The following is a 14,159-nucleotide window of genomic DNA, read 5'->3' as shown; positions in this document are numbered from 1 at the left end:
GGATTTGCATTATCGTAAAGCTCAATGTTTGGGTTGTGAAGACACATGATGCAGTTAACATCTTAAAACAGCCTCAGAAAATTGTCATTTCAGTAAATGTTTTGAATGTTCAATCATCATTTTGTTTTGCATGTTGAAAATTTGTTAGTGGTTGGTGATCAATAATGGATTGCATTTGTACATCAAGTGTTATGGCATACATTCATTTCATACATGAAGTTTTTTGTGTTTAGTATATTTATTGTTGTATTTTGTGATATTTAAGTTGATCATGTGACCAAACAATTGTTCAAAAATATATTTTAATCAAATGAAGCATCAATTGAATAATTACTGCTCTATATGCCAATGCAGTTTACATTTTTGGATGAGACTATAGAAACTGTACTTAAACTTTACCCATCACTGTGCTTGTGCGGTTTATTGAACAAAAAATAATGAGAGAGTTGTTTGTATGGGGATTTACAGTAGTATCCAAATATCACATGAGGGGGGAGGCGGGTGCTGTGCTAGTTTAATGTGTAAACCATGCTTGTATACAAAAGCATGTGAAAAGGGTTGTTTTTCATGGTCTGGCAATGTACACGCATATAGAGAAAAGGAAATCAAATTAAAGTTGCCAAAAAAATCAGGAATAGTGCTTTACTTTTCAACACCTGTAGGATACTTTGATGGGATTCGTACATTTCATAATTTTAGGCATTATTCATGATGTGGAAAACATGAAAAAATGCTTGTTAAGGGTTCTCTGAGCTAGATTTTTAGACAGAATGATGATTACTTGCTGAAGGACCATTTTAAAGTTCATGTTTGAGCATGCTGTCCAAACTCTTAGTGACGGTGTCTCCTGGGCCCTGTCTTACATAGAGTTATGATTGATCCAATCAATCGTAACTATGGAAATCCATTACTGTCATAATTTTTCTACAGGAAATTTGAAAAATGAACAAAGGAAATCACACAAAATTGTCAAGAAATCAATGACTTTATGGATATGCATTCATATCTAGAATTTTTTGAACCAACATGCATTTCATATGTTGACTTTGCTGGCTTTCCATAGTTGCGATTAATCGGATCAATCATAATTCTATGTAAGACGGGGCCCTGGGCTAATGCTCCATATGTCGCTGAGCAAATAGCTGCTAATATGATGTAAAAGTGTGTTTAACAATTGTGCAATAATGATAGCCATTCATTAATATTACTTAATAATACTAACCTGACACTTGTTTCTAAGATGTTGTGAATAGCAAACTAAAAGTTCAGACTCTCACTGTTGTTTGGTAGCTTTTATTTTAGATCACCTTTGAAGCTTGTTTCTCTTACAAGACATTAAATGTAACCATGCAAAACTACTCATTGTATGATACACTTTGAATAATTTGTGGATTTTTTTTGCTTATATTATTCAAGTGTTTATTTGAAGAAAGAAATGTTTTTTTTTCATGTAGCAAACAAAACATTTTTTTGTGTGTTAGCAATTGGCATATTATTCATGTCATGCACTAAATATGCATTAAATTTTGTACTGTATATATTTATGAACCCAAAGGAGAAATTATCTTCTTTTTTTGGGGGGGGGATCTGTTCACACCTTTTAAAAGGGAATTGAGAGACTTGATTATAAAGAAGGCATTGTCGCTGTACATACTTCAACCATTATATTTCATAACTTCATTGTGTTTCCCATGGAATGTTAAGCAAATTTCATCCTTAGATTGGTAACACATTCATATGGGGCATACATGTAGCAAGAAACTTTCATTCAATTCCAAATCAAGTGTAAATTCCAAATTTAAGCATAAGTTCTTTGTCGAGATACAAGTTTTTAGTTGATTTGCATTTTCTTGCATTGCTCAATTATGCTTGATTGTGGGAATTACACTTGATTTGAATTGAACGTAGATTTATTGCAATCTACCATTGGATTCTCAATTTTTGCTTCTCAAGTAACAAGTTACAGCTTTTGAGCGAGAAAAACAACAACACCTTTTTGTTAAAAAAAGGATTTACTTTTGAAGTATAATCAAAGTTATGAAGAGATTGTCCTGAAGAACTCATTGTCATTGTACTTATTTCATTTATTTTTGTTCCAATTTAGTGTGTTTTAGCCTAAGAAATTATGAAAATTTTATCATTAAATTGCCAACACATTCTTACATTCACAGTCATCATTCATCCATTTACTGTTGGAATTTTTTCTTTCTTTCATGAATTTGTACCTCTGAATACTTCAGAGATATATATATTCTGTTTCATTTCAATCAAATAGCATTACAAGAAGATATAACGTTTTCCGATTCATAATTCTCAGAAAAATGAAGAAAAAAAATGCCATTTTATTCCAAACATATGCAATGTATTCTGTTGTGTTGCTCTACAAAAAGGGCTGTCAGAAAAAAATTGATTCATTTTTTTTATCAACTTGTGTGAGAAGGCTTCATGATCCATTTATATTTTGTCATCTGATTTTAATTTGTCATCAGATGATTTGAGATTGTCTCTGCATGATTTTAATTTGTGTATGATTATATTATGTCACTCTATGATTTTTATTTGTAATTTATGATTTTAAACATGTAACTTCTTAAGGTTTCCATGGTGAAGAAGAATAGTGTAGTGGGTTTCATGGTATATAGTATGATACATGGTGTATCGTGAAACCTACCTGCATGATTTTCATCATGTTGTCCTAAATTCAATTTTCACTATTGAATCTGTACACAAGGACTGAGCATTTGTTGCAGACCTTTGCCAATTTGGTTTGTATAAAGTGACAATATAAACTGTGTATATATATATCTTTAGTTTTTCCAACTATATGTAATCTGAACTGGATTGGCCATGTTAGGCCCACTCTCTGTATTCATTATTATGCAAATGTTGAGAGTTGGCCCTACATAATATGCATATACAAAGGGTGTCAAAATCCCAGAGCGCCCAACCCCTCAATGTACATAGGAATGTGCGTAACCAGAGTTGTCAGTAATTGCCGGCAGCAGAGGCATTCAAGCCAAGGGTTTCAGCCTTTAAGATGGCGTCAATGCAGAAGGTCTATACACGTAAATTCCATTGTACTGGAACTTCTCCTGCTTGTCTAGTGTTATATCAGTTTATTTGCTTCACCATGTAAACTGACGATAACTTTCGTCATATCTTCATTAGATCACATGGCCTCGCACTCCTGTGGAGAAACTACTGTCCGATATGTTTGAAGGTAGTGCTGCTCAGTTCTTGGCCATTCTTGAGACGCTGACCGACAGTACTCGCAGGACGTTGCTGACCAGTCCAGCTGCACCGGACACCGAGGATTACATCTTGGATACTTTCTCTGAGCTCTTCTTTGCTGGAATGGAGATCATTTCAGGTAAGACATTTATGACTTGTTTGATTATAAGTATTGCAGAGCTAGAGAGCATTTCATAAACATTAATTGTCAGGAGGTTATTTTGCTAAGGAAAAAACAGAACTTTTTAAAGACTAGTGGTAAATTTAATTTAATGACATCCTTTTTGAGACTCTCATACATACTTGGGTCAATATTTGTAGTTAGGGTTGTCGGTAATTAAATAACCCTATCTTATTTGTATTGTATCTTGTTTACATCTCAGGAAACAAAAGGTTTGACGTAAGAGTCATTTTCTTTAAGATTCAATATGAGAATAGGAATAATTCATATAAAAATTATCTTTGTATCTGTGCAAGTAGAATATATCAGCTATAACAATAGTTCACTGTATCTAAATGTCTCCATAGGTGAATGGATGCCAATTATTTAAGGAAAAATAAATGGTTAGAATGGATGTATTTTAAAATTGATAGCATATTAAAGATAACACATTTTAGTACTGATTCAGATTTTGTATGGATGACATTTATTTGATGGAAAAAAATATTGGATGAATGCATTTTAACATTGATAGCACCTTTTTTTAGATAACTTATTTGAATACTGATATTGTTCTATTGGATGTCAGGTGGAGGAGGGAACCAACCTCGTAATCCTCAGTCAGTCAACGACATCAATCTATCTGGTGTCGTCCTGGATAAATCCTTGATAGAAATGGCCTCGGTAGCAGAGGATGGCATCCCTATCTCGGCTGTTGTCAAATTCCTCAAGTCAGCCTACAACTACGAGCAATGGGAGGTGTATGAAACACTGGTCTACCCTACCATCGAGTTTCTCAAAGTAAGGCTCTCTTATTTTCTTTTGATTCATGCTGAATGTTGATTTTGACTGTAATTCCCACAATCTGATTTGAATATGTCAGCATGAGGAATGGAAAAACAATTATTATTGATGTCAGGATTTGTACAAGATTGATGCATATTCACGTACTCAATATACACATATTGTTTTTCAGTAGTCACATTAGAGACATTGTAAAGGGGTTTTATTGAAAATATTTATTCAATGACACATCCAAAAACTTTAAAAGAAACAATATTATATAGATATTGACTAATGGGGTGTGTAATATAAACGTTCTTTGGACCGCCGGATTTGTATTTTCCTGAGGGGTTATATTTTCCCGAAGCGCGCAGCGCTTCGGGAAAATATGATCACGAGGGAAAATATTAATCCTTTAGGTGGTCCAAAGAATGTTTTTTTACACATCCCATCAGTCAATATCTGTTATATTAGATAGCCTCTAATGATGAAGATAAAGTTAGGCCTAACGATGCGTGCAACATGTTTATGATATTCAAAGTGATTGATTGAACTGGTATCTTGATCTATATATATCTAAGTAACCTTAGTCTAACGCAGTGAATGACCCTTCTCTATTAAAATCAACTTTGTTTAGGCCTAGCCCTAGATCTAAATCTAAGTTCGAGCCCAGTCCAGGTCCAAGGCAGGCCGATAATGCATGGTAACATCTAATCCACAAGAGGGCGCCATACACGTAAAAAAATATATTCATGGACCGGTTAGTCAATATATTCATCGAAGGTGGACCGGCTGGGAAAATACATGGATTTCGATCATATCACGTGACGCGCAATTGACCAATGGCGCTTGGCTGTCTGTCTTGGCTATCTAATATTGAATTATATGTTGCTGTTAGGATGAAATTTCATTGTCTCACCTGCATAGCAGAGTGAGACTATAGGCGCCGCTTTTCCGACGGCGGCGGCGTCAACATCAAATCTTAACCTAAGGTTAAGTTTTTGAAATGACATAAATTAGAAAGTATATGGACCTAGTTCATGAAACTTGGCCATAAGATTAATCAAGTATTACTGAACATTCTATTAGAGTTTCATGTCACATGACCAAGGTCAAAGGTCATTTAGGGTCAATGAACTTAGACCATGTTGGAGGAATCAACATCGAAATCTTAACCTGAGTTTAAGTTTTTGAAATGTCATCAAAACTTAGAAAATATATGGACCTAGTTCATGAAACTTGGACATAAGGTTAATCAATTATCACTGAACATCCTGCATGAGTTTTATGTCACAATACCAAGGTCAAAGGTCATTTAGGGTCAATGAACTTTTGCCAAATTAGGGGTATCTGTTGAATTCCCATCATAACTTTGAAAGTTTATGGATCTGATTCATGAAACTTGGACATAATAGTAATCAAGCATCACTGAACATTTTGTGCAAGTTTCAAGTCTCATGATTAAGGTCAAAGGTCATTTAGGGTCAATGAACTTTGCCGAATTGGGGGTATCTGTTGAATTACCATCATAACTTTGAAAGTTTATTGGTCTAGTTCGTTAAACTTGGACATTAGAGTAATCAAGTATCACTGAACATCCTGTGCGCATTTCAGATCACATGACCAAGGTCAAAGGTCAATGAACTTTGGCCGAATTGGGTGTATCTGTTGAATTACCATCATAACTTTGAAAGTTTATGGATCTGATTCATGAATCTTGGACATAAGAGTAATCAATTATCACGGAACATCCTGTGCGAGTTTCAGGTCACATGATCAAGGTAAAAGGTCATGTAAGGTCAATGAACTTTGGCTATGTTGGGGTTTTTTGTTGAATAACCATCATATCTCTCTAAGTTTATTGGTCTAGTTCATAAAAGTGGACATAAGAGTAACCATGTATCACTGAACATCTTGTGCGAGTTAGAGTAGTTTTTGAAAGTCAGCACTGCTGCTATATTGAACCGCATGATGCAGGTGAGACGGCCAGAGGCATTCCATTGTTATCAAACATTTGTTCCAATATTTGTGATTTAGGATCAGTTCAAATGTCATATTCATAGATCCTTAGATATTTAATATTTGGAGAAATAAAATGATATCAATGAAGTATGTATTATATATTCCATTTCATTTTGTAAAATTCAGAATCAACCAGACAACCGATACACCCACGAACTTCTCTCTGTGGAGATCATGCAAGCGATGGAACCACTCAATCCAAACAGGAAATCTAAGAAGTCACATACTCAGGTTGAGGAGCAGATCAACGAGATTGCTTCCCTACCTCTCCCTTCGGCTCCTGCAGGTATATACAAATATCATGATTCAAACTGTTATACTACAGAATATTATAATACCAGAATATTATGATATCAGGCGGGTGTTTTTTATAAAGATGTTTGTAAGTTAAGAGCGACTTTACGAACAACTGGTCATCCTGTCTTAGGCGTAAAATCAACACCAATGTGGTGTATATCATTTACAACAAGAAAAGCTTTATTAAACAATAAACACCAACCATGGCTCCGTAACACAAAGCATAATGATCAATCGTACGCTTGATTTTTACGATTGATTGTACATTTTGGTCAATGCAATCAATCATGTAAATTTGTTCTACGATCATTGCTAAGCTTTTTGTTACGGGCTCTAGATGTTATATTACCAAATATTATCATCCCAAAAATGTACCAGATGTTCTACTATCAGGTATTATGCTACCAAATATTATACTACTGTACCAAATAGTATACTACCAAAGATTATAATACCAAATATCATAATACTGATTATTATGATACCAAATAGTTTACTACCAAATGTTTTTGCTATCCATGGGAGTAGATAAATGCTGTAATTGCAACAAGATTAAGTTAACCCAATGATCAGATTTAACTCATTAATCACATTAAGCAACAGAGATATGTCATCTTGTACATTCTACGATACTGAAGCAGGAATTATTTTGTCTTTATTATGTTATAAGTAATTACTAAAATATAATCATTACGATTCTTTGTCAGGCTCCATATCATCTCAGGATCATTGGGTTTACCTAGCAGAAGTCCTTTCATCTTGCTCCAAGGATCTCTCAGCTGTAAGTCTGTGCAATTATGATGATTGATATTTTGTATAGTAGAAGTTGATATTTAGTTGCTGGATTTATTCCTTGGTAGGAACTTTTTGTTGGTAATGTGACGTTAACTCCAGTTTTGTGTCCAAGTACATGGTAATTCTATGTGTGAATGAATTTCATATAATGACTTTTCTGAAGACCATATAGATTTATCCTGAAAAAAAGTTAATGTACGTGTGTTTTTAATGTAAATTCTGTAACTGAAAAATCCCTGTACAAAGCATATGGGAATTACAGAATTCAATAAGGAATAGATTAATTAATGTGACGTTAACTCCAGTTTTGTTTCCAAGTACATGGTAATTCTATTTTTGAATGAATTTCATATAATGACTTTTCTGACGACCATATAGATTTATCCTGAAAAAAGTTAATGTACGTGTGTTTTTTATTGTAAATTCTGTAACTGAAAAATCCCTGTACAAAGCATATGGGAATTACAGAATTCAATAAGGAATAGATTAATTTGAGTAAAGCATTTATGTACCTCTGTAATGTCCTATTACCCGTCATATGTTTCAGAAAGTAAAGGTCTTTGTTTTTGTAGATTTTATTATTAAATATAATCTTCCTCACAGTCCCTGTTAGAGTCTTCCAAGGGCTTGCAAAATTTGCTGGATTAAAGAGATTAGATTAGGTTATGTCCTACTTGACTTTTTACAATTGTGCCCTGACAATCATTACGTCAAACCCTTGTTGGGGAGACCTGAAATGCGGTTGTATATACGCCCTTAAGATAACCTTGCTGTAGGATCCAAGATATTTCATTTACAAGCGCTATCAACTCTGTATGGCCCGATAATCCCTCTTATGCAGCATTTCACCTCTGCATACTAGCCTGAGGGTTAGACCATAAACAACAGGTGAGTTTAGGTAAGAGCAGCTCTGCTTGAAGTACGCCTTTTGGAATGAAATTATTGTATTTGATATATATTTAATCAAGTTTTCAAAGGCTTATTGTATTTTGAAATTCAATGTTGATTTGTTTTCAATTTCGAATAAAGAGAATCGGCCCCGAAATAAGGAAACTATTAAAGAGAATAAAAATGACTGCATGAGCTGGCCAGCAAGTTTGCTGGAATGGTCTCGCTGCATATGTAATTGCGGTCAAGTTTTTTTCGGACCCATCAAGGTCAAGAAACACATTTGGATGATTTGGGTTTTTCATGGTTCAAAACGGGGCTTTGCCCTCTCCAACGATAGTTCTGCCTCATGTACTTGAAAACTTGCAGAATTCATACACCTCACATCATTGTCTCTCCAGGATTCTGTTGATTTGGACATGGTAGTAGATGCCACCCTTTTCCTGTGGGCTAAGGTCAAAACTGTCTTCCAACGAGTTCAGACTGGAGCATCGGACAGTGGCAAGTACCTGCAGAGAATGGACAATCCCAATAAGGTGAGAATGAGAGCGTTTATTGTAACTGATGTGACTCGCTGTCATAAGGAGGACAAGATCTACTTAGTTTCTCAATTTTATGGGATTGGCAAGATTCTGGTCCTAATGTTCAATATTGTCAGGGCAAGGCTGCTTTTCTACACGGTGAATTTCTATTTATACAGCATAAATGAGAACACTAAAAAGGGCATTAAAAAAATCCATGTCCAATGAGTGGGCTTTGTGACAAATCCATAGGGCATTGAGTGCCATGGCCTTGGTGGCCTTGGATGAATTTAATCCTTGAAGATTATCTACGAGAGATAGCCTGTCCAGATCCTAGCTTCTAGATTGAAGAAAAATGAAACCATAATGCCTTGTGCAATGGGAAACTTTCCAATTGAATTCAGTGTTTGCCATTTTTTGTCTAATCTCCTGAACATTGTATCGAAGATGTTATTGGCAATAGCATAATTACTTATGCTTTTTAATCTTTACCAACTCTGACATTGTATTTGATATCTAATTCTTCAAATCAAACATTGCATGAAGAAAGTTATTAAAGCCATTATTTTGACTTTACTCTTGCAGTGGGTGCACATTCTGAGTGTTCTCCATGAGGTGGTGTATTGGTGTGGTATCGCCAACGTAGATCCCGGACTTACAGCTGAGATTGGCATCAGACTTGCTCTAGTCCTCGAGAGCCAGGCCACGACTGAGATGAAAGAAACAGGTGGGTGTTACATGAAGATGATGATGATGATAACGATAATAGGCATTTGTATAGTGCCATCTATCTAGACACAATGTATTCCGAGGCGCACTGTTATTTTTATTATTACCCCGGCTTTAGCTCAAGCTGCCTTTCAGCACTCGTGCATTCAAGGAATTAATCCTGCCGGGTACCTATTCACCTCACCTGGGTCGAGTGCAGTACAGTTTTGATAAATTTCATGGTGAAGGAAAAAATGCCATTGCTAGGATTCGAGCCCATGATCCTCTGTTTGAAAGGCAAGAATCAGAACCACTAGACCATGACGCGTATTAGACATATTATGATGATGACGACGGTGATGAAGATGATGGTGGTGGTGATGATGGAGGTGATGATGATGATGATGACGGCGATGATGACTATGATGATGTTGATGGCAATGATAACTGATGATGAAGGTGATGATGATAATTTACTTCAATAACTCCATACATTTACTTGATTTGCTAGTTCAGCCCTCTGGACTGCCATACCCGAAAAGAACTCCCAAGAATTTAAAAAGCGCGAGCGCGCCCTCTCCCGTTCAGGCTTACTACCCATGATCACCGCGCAATTAGCGTCCATCTTTTTTTGCTTTCGGCAAGCCACCTGTCAAGACGTGCTCAGATAAGTCTCCTAAGAGCTCAAATCTTTTTTGAGCTTTGGTATATTATTTTTGCTTATCTGTTGTGCATTCTCCCTTTTAAATTCAATCTTTCCGTTTGTGTGTAAGATTGTGTTCAGAATTTACACCTGGCGCGACTTTTTAGCGTGTTTTTGGTGACACTTAAATTGTTTTTCTAACGTTTGAGTTCTCGTCGCGCCGCATCGCTAGCGCGTTCGCGAGGCACCGGGCTTGGCCTGCCTACGTGGCAGCAAGCCTTCACCACCTGCCATGGTTATTGTTCTTCACGTTCAAAGTGTGGTGGTTTTTGGTGCCGTTTTTGAATTAAATTCTAGACAGCCTTTACACTTTGTTGTCGAGGGTGTTATTGTTATTTCTTTTTGCAGGTTGGGATCTCCAACTCTGTTCCTTCCTTGCTTTCCGGAATTGATTTATTAAGATTTTCGATTGATTATTGATTGATTAATTCTTCAATTCTCTTTCCTTTCTGTTCTGAATAAATTTCTTGATTGTTATTTTATTCACAGGCGGATCTTAAAGCTCAATTCCTTTTCCTTCTGTTCTGAATAAATTTCTTGATTGATATTTTATTCACAGGCGGATCTTAAAGCTCAATTCCTTTTCCTTCTGTTCTGAATAAATTTCTTGATTGATATTTTATTCACAGGCGGATCTTAAAGCTCAATTCCTTTTCCTTTCTGTTCTGAATAAAATTCTTGATTAATATTTTATTCACAGACGCTTCGGGGATTGTTTAATTCGGCTTACGCAATTATACCTTGATTGATTGGTTATTCAATCCCCCCCCCTCCAAAAAAAAAAAAAAAAATTTTTTTGTTCTTTACAGGTGGGGTCTCCTTCCTGTTAGAAATTTTTTTGACCTTTCCCGGAATTGTTTTCTTCGTTCAATTCCCTCTCCCCTCCTAGTCTTATTTTTTTTTTTTACTTCGACAGGCGGGCTCTACGATTTCTTTTTGAGGATTTACTGTGTCGTTCTTCCTCTTGGAATCATTACTAGAGACGTTCCTCCTTCCTCCTGTTCTGAATTTCTTTACCTTTCCACAGGAGGTTACATTTTTCCTCTTGGAAATTATCGTAAAATTTCTCTTATCTGGAATTGTTTGTCTCTCAATCCCTTTTCTTCCTGCTCTGAAATTCTTGTTTTTGTGTTTCTTCGCAGGTGGAAACTTCGTTCTCTTCTGAACTTGCATTCATTTTTGAATTCTTGCTTCGAATTTTTCCTTCGGGCACAAAAAAAAAAAAGAGAATATAGTAGGGGAACCTTGTAGGAGTTTCTTTTTTCAAAGTCTCCGACCTCCTTCTATTTTCTTACAGGCAGATACCTAAACTATTCTTAGGTTCTTCTTCCTCCCTACCCCTCCCCTCTTGATTTGTTCTGTTTGCTCAAACAAATTTCTTATAGGAGGAGGGAAAGACCACTCCGGTCTCCACTTTTAATCTAAGCGAGATCTTTGTAATAATAAAAAAAAAAAAAAAAAAAAAAGAAAAATTCTTGTTTTTCTTTTTTCAGGGTAGAGAGAGGTACCGATGAATGGGACTAACACAGCCCCAGAGGACCTGGTGCCCTCCACGGGGACCGTCCCGATTGCAAGTTTACAGAAGTCGGCCGCCTCCACCGGCGGCGGTGAGTATGAGGGTGCGTCGATCAGCATTCCGAATTTGCGGTCGGATGCTAAGAGTAGGAAGGCCGAGACTGTGGTGCCACGGTCTCGGACAAAGAAAAAAGTGGTAGCCAAGGCTTCCAAGCCTAAACTAGGTTCTGCCGCCGCAGCACCCATAGGGCTATGCGACCCACCGGCTACCGGGTCACCAGAAGTCCGGAGGGAGAGTGCGGTTCTCTCCCCCCGGCACAGGTCAGGATCTCTGTCGTATAAGTCGTCCTCCGTTGACAGCATCGGGAGAGATCGCCCAGCCCCTGACCGCGAGAGGCGTCACACATCAGACTGTAACCACAATCTGACTGTGACCACAATCTGACCCCGTCAGATTCGGGTGAAGTTTCGTTGTTGGCGGCCGCCCTGCCAGGGGCGGCAAATCGTAAGAGATCACCCGTGCCTCTTGTGCCTTCTTCTGCTCCGGCCACGCCGGCGGAGCCCGCAAAATAAGAAGAAGAAGAGGTCGAAGGAGAGGTCGGCCAGCCCTGCTGCCATGGGCGTTCCTCCTTCAGACCCTTGTATCGGTGGTCAGATGTTACAGTCATACATGCTATGCTGCTATATTCTGCTACCGCGAGAGGCGTCACACATCAGACTGTGACCACAATCTGACCCCGTCAGATTCGGGTGAAGTTTCGTTGTCGGCGGCCGCCCTGCCAGGGGCGGCAAATCGTAAGAAATCACCCGTGCCTCTCATGCCTTCTTCTGCCCCGGCCACGCCGGCGGAGCCCGCAGAAAGAGAAGAAGAAGAAGAAGAGGTCGAAGGAGAGGTTGGCCAGCCCTGCTGCCATGGGCGTTCCTCCTTCAGACCCTTGTGTCGGTGGTCAGATGTTACAGCTATTCATGCTGCTACATTCTGCTACCGCGAGAGGCGTCACACATCAGACTGTGACCACAATCTGACCCCGTCAGATTCGGGTGAAGTTTCGTTGTTGGCGGCCGCCCTGCCAGGGGCGGCAAATCGTAAGAAATCACCCGTGCCTCTTGTGCCTTCTTCTGCCCCGGCCACGCCGGCGGAGCCCGCGAAGAAGAAGAGGTCGAAGGAGAGGTCGGCCAGCCCTGTTGCCATGGGCGTTCCTCCTTCAGACCCTTGTGTCGGTGGTCAGATGTCACAGCTATTTATGCTGCTACATTCTGCTTTCGAGCAGTGCGGGTTCACCCCACCCTCGACGTCTACTCACCCCGCTGATGCCCCTGAGCATCAAGCGAGACAAGTGGGCAATAACCACCAGACACCCGGGAAATCCTCGAGCGATTCTGTTAAATCGCCAGCCAGTGCACCGGCTAACCCGGGTACCTCAAGATCGCGTGTGCTTTCCAGCATTTTCGTCGATCTCAGAGCACGTGTCCCAGCCGACACGCGGGGCCACCCCGGCGCTTACTGGACTCCCTTGCCTTCATGAGAGCCGGCCGAGAGGCCGTACGGCTCCCGCGGCTCTCGGAGCTCCTCCAGGGGAGGAAACTTGTCATGGGGACAACCTCCCGGTTCAGTCCATGGAGCGAGACTCCCTTTACGAGGAGTCTCTCGAAGGCGGCCAGTGCGAGGACAACCCCTATCCCACGGTCGACTCTTCAGTAAGCGCTCAGGCGCTGCTTGACAAGTATCTACCTCACATCTACCCTCCGAGCGGGGGTATTGATGAAGCAGGGGAGTCCTTATTTTTTCGCCCCGCCTCTTCAGGCGCTCCGAGCTCAATCGGCCGAATTGGGGGTCTCGGAGAGTGACGGGGTCGCCCTAGACGAGGCGGCTCCTACGACGAGGAAGCCGCCAGCTCCGAGGGTGCAAACCCACCCCCGCTCTGCTGCTGCCCGAAGCGCCAGGCTCCGGCACCGCCGTCTCGAAACTTTCAAGCCTCTCGAGGCTAGCGAGAAGGCAGAGGCAGGGGAAGGGGGGGGCGATTATTATGCAGGTACTCCCGAATTCGCCCTCTACGTCAAGCTCACATACGGCGACGACTCCTTCAGCGGTAACTCTCTCCATTCTTCCCCCTAAGCGGGCCCGTAGATTGGAGGTATGAATCTCTTACATACCGCATGCCGCACTTCTCTCGTGAGAATGTTTGGCTGCTTTGAGAGGGCAACCTATCACGTCCGCGGACCGTCCGCCCAGGCGACGGGACCGTCGTTTTCTGGCCTGAACCTCACTTTCTATTCGAAAGTAAGGGTGCCCTGTCTTACTTAGCTCCTACCCTTGCAAGGCCAGAGTCAGGGCTAGTACAGACACCCGTTCTCCAGCGATCGCCGCTGAAGAGAGGGCGACTCTGATATGAGCACCATCACCGCTCAGCGGTATGTCTCACTATCTCATAGCTCTCCGAGCTTATGAGTATGTATATCGGATCTGAATGTCACGGCGATTAAAAAGTCTCCTGTGCTTAATAATCGCTATGCCTTCACCACCCGGTGCATTATG

General features: G+C 39.8%; 1 protein-coding gene across 1 annotated transcript in view; it reads left to right on the top strand.

The window, feature by feature from the left end:
- The window catches only part of LOC121411757 (cilia- and flagella-associated protein 54-like), a 68,968-nt gene that overhangs the window by 13,690 nt on the left and 41,119 nt on the right, over nt 1–14,159 (top strand). The window contains 6 exon segments of the mRNA XM_041604603.1: nt 3,169–3,370; nt 3,981–4,192; nt 6,323–6,482; nt 7,201–7,274; nt 8,578–8,712; nt 9,283–9,424. Of these exon segments, the coding sequence (XP_041460537.1) occupies nt 3,169–3,370; nt 3,981–4,192; nt 6,323–6,482; nt 7,201–7,274; nt 8,578–8,712; nt 9,283–9,424 (925 nt within the window).

The sequence above is a fragment of the Lytechinus variegatus genome, chromosome 3, assembly GCF_018143015.1.
Source record: "Lytechinus variegatus isolate NC3 chromosome 3, Lvar_3.0, whole genome shotgun sequence".
Lineage (NCBI taxonomy): Eukaryota > Metazoa > Echinodermata > Echinoidea > Temnopleuroida > Toxopneustidae > Lytechinus > Lytechinus variegatus.
The sequence above is the reverse complement of the archived record's forward strand: the minus strand, read 5'-3'. Positions and strand labels throughout refer to the sequence as shown.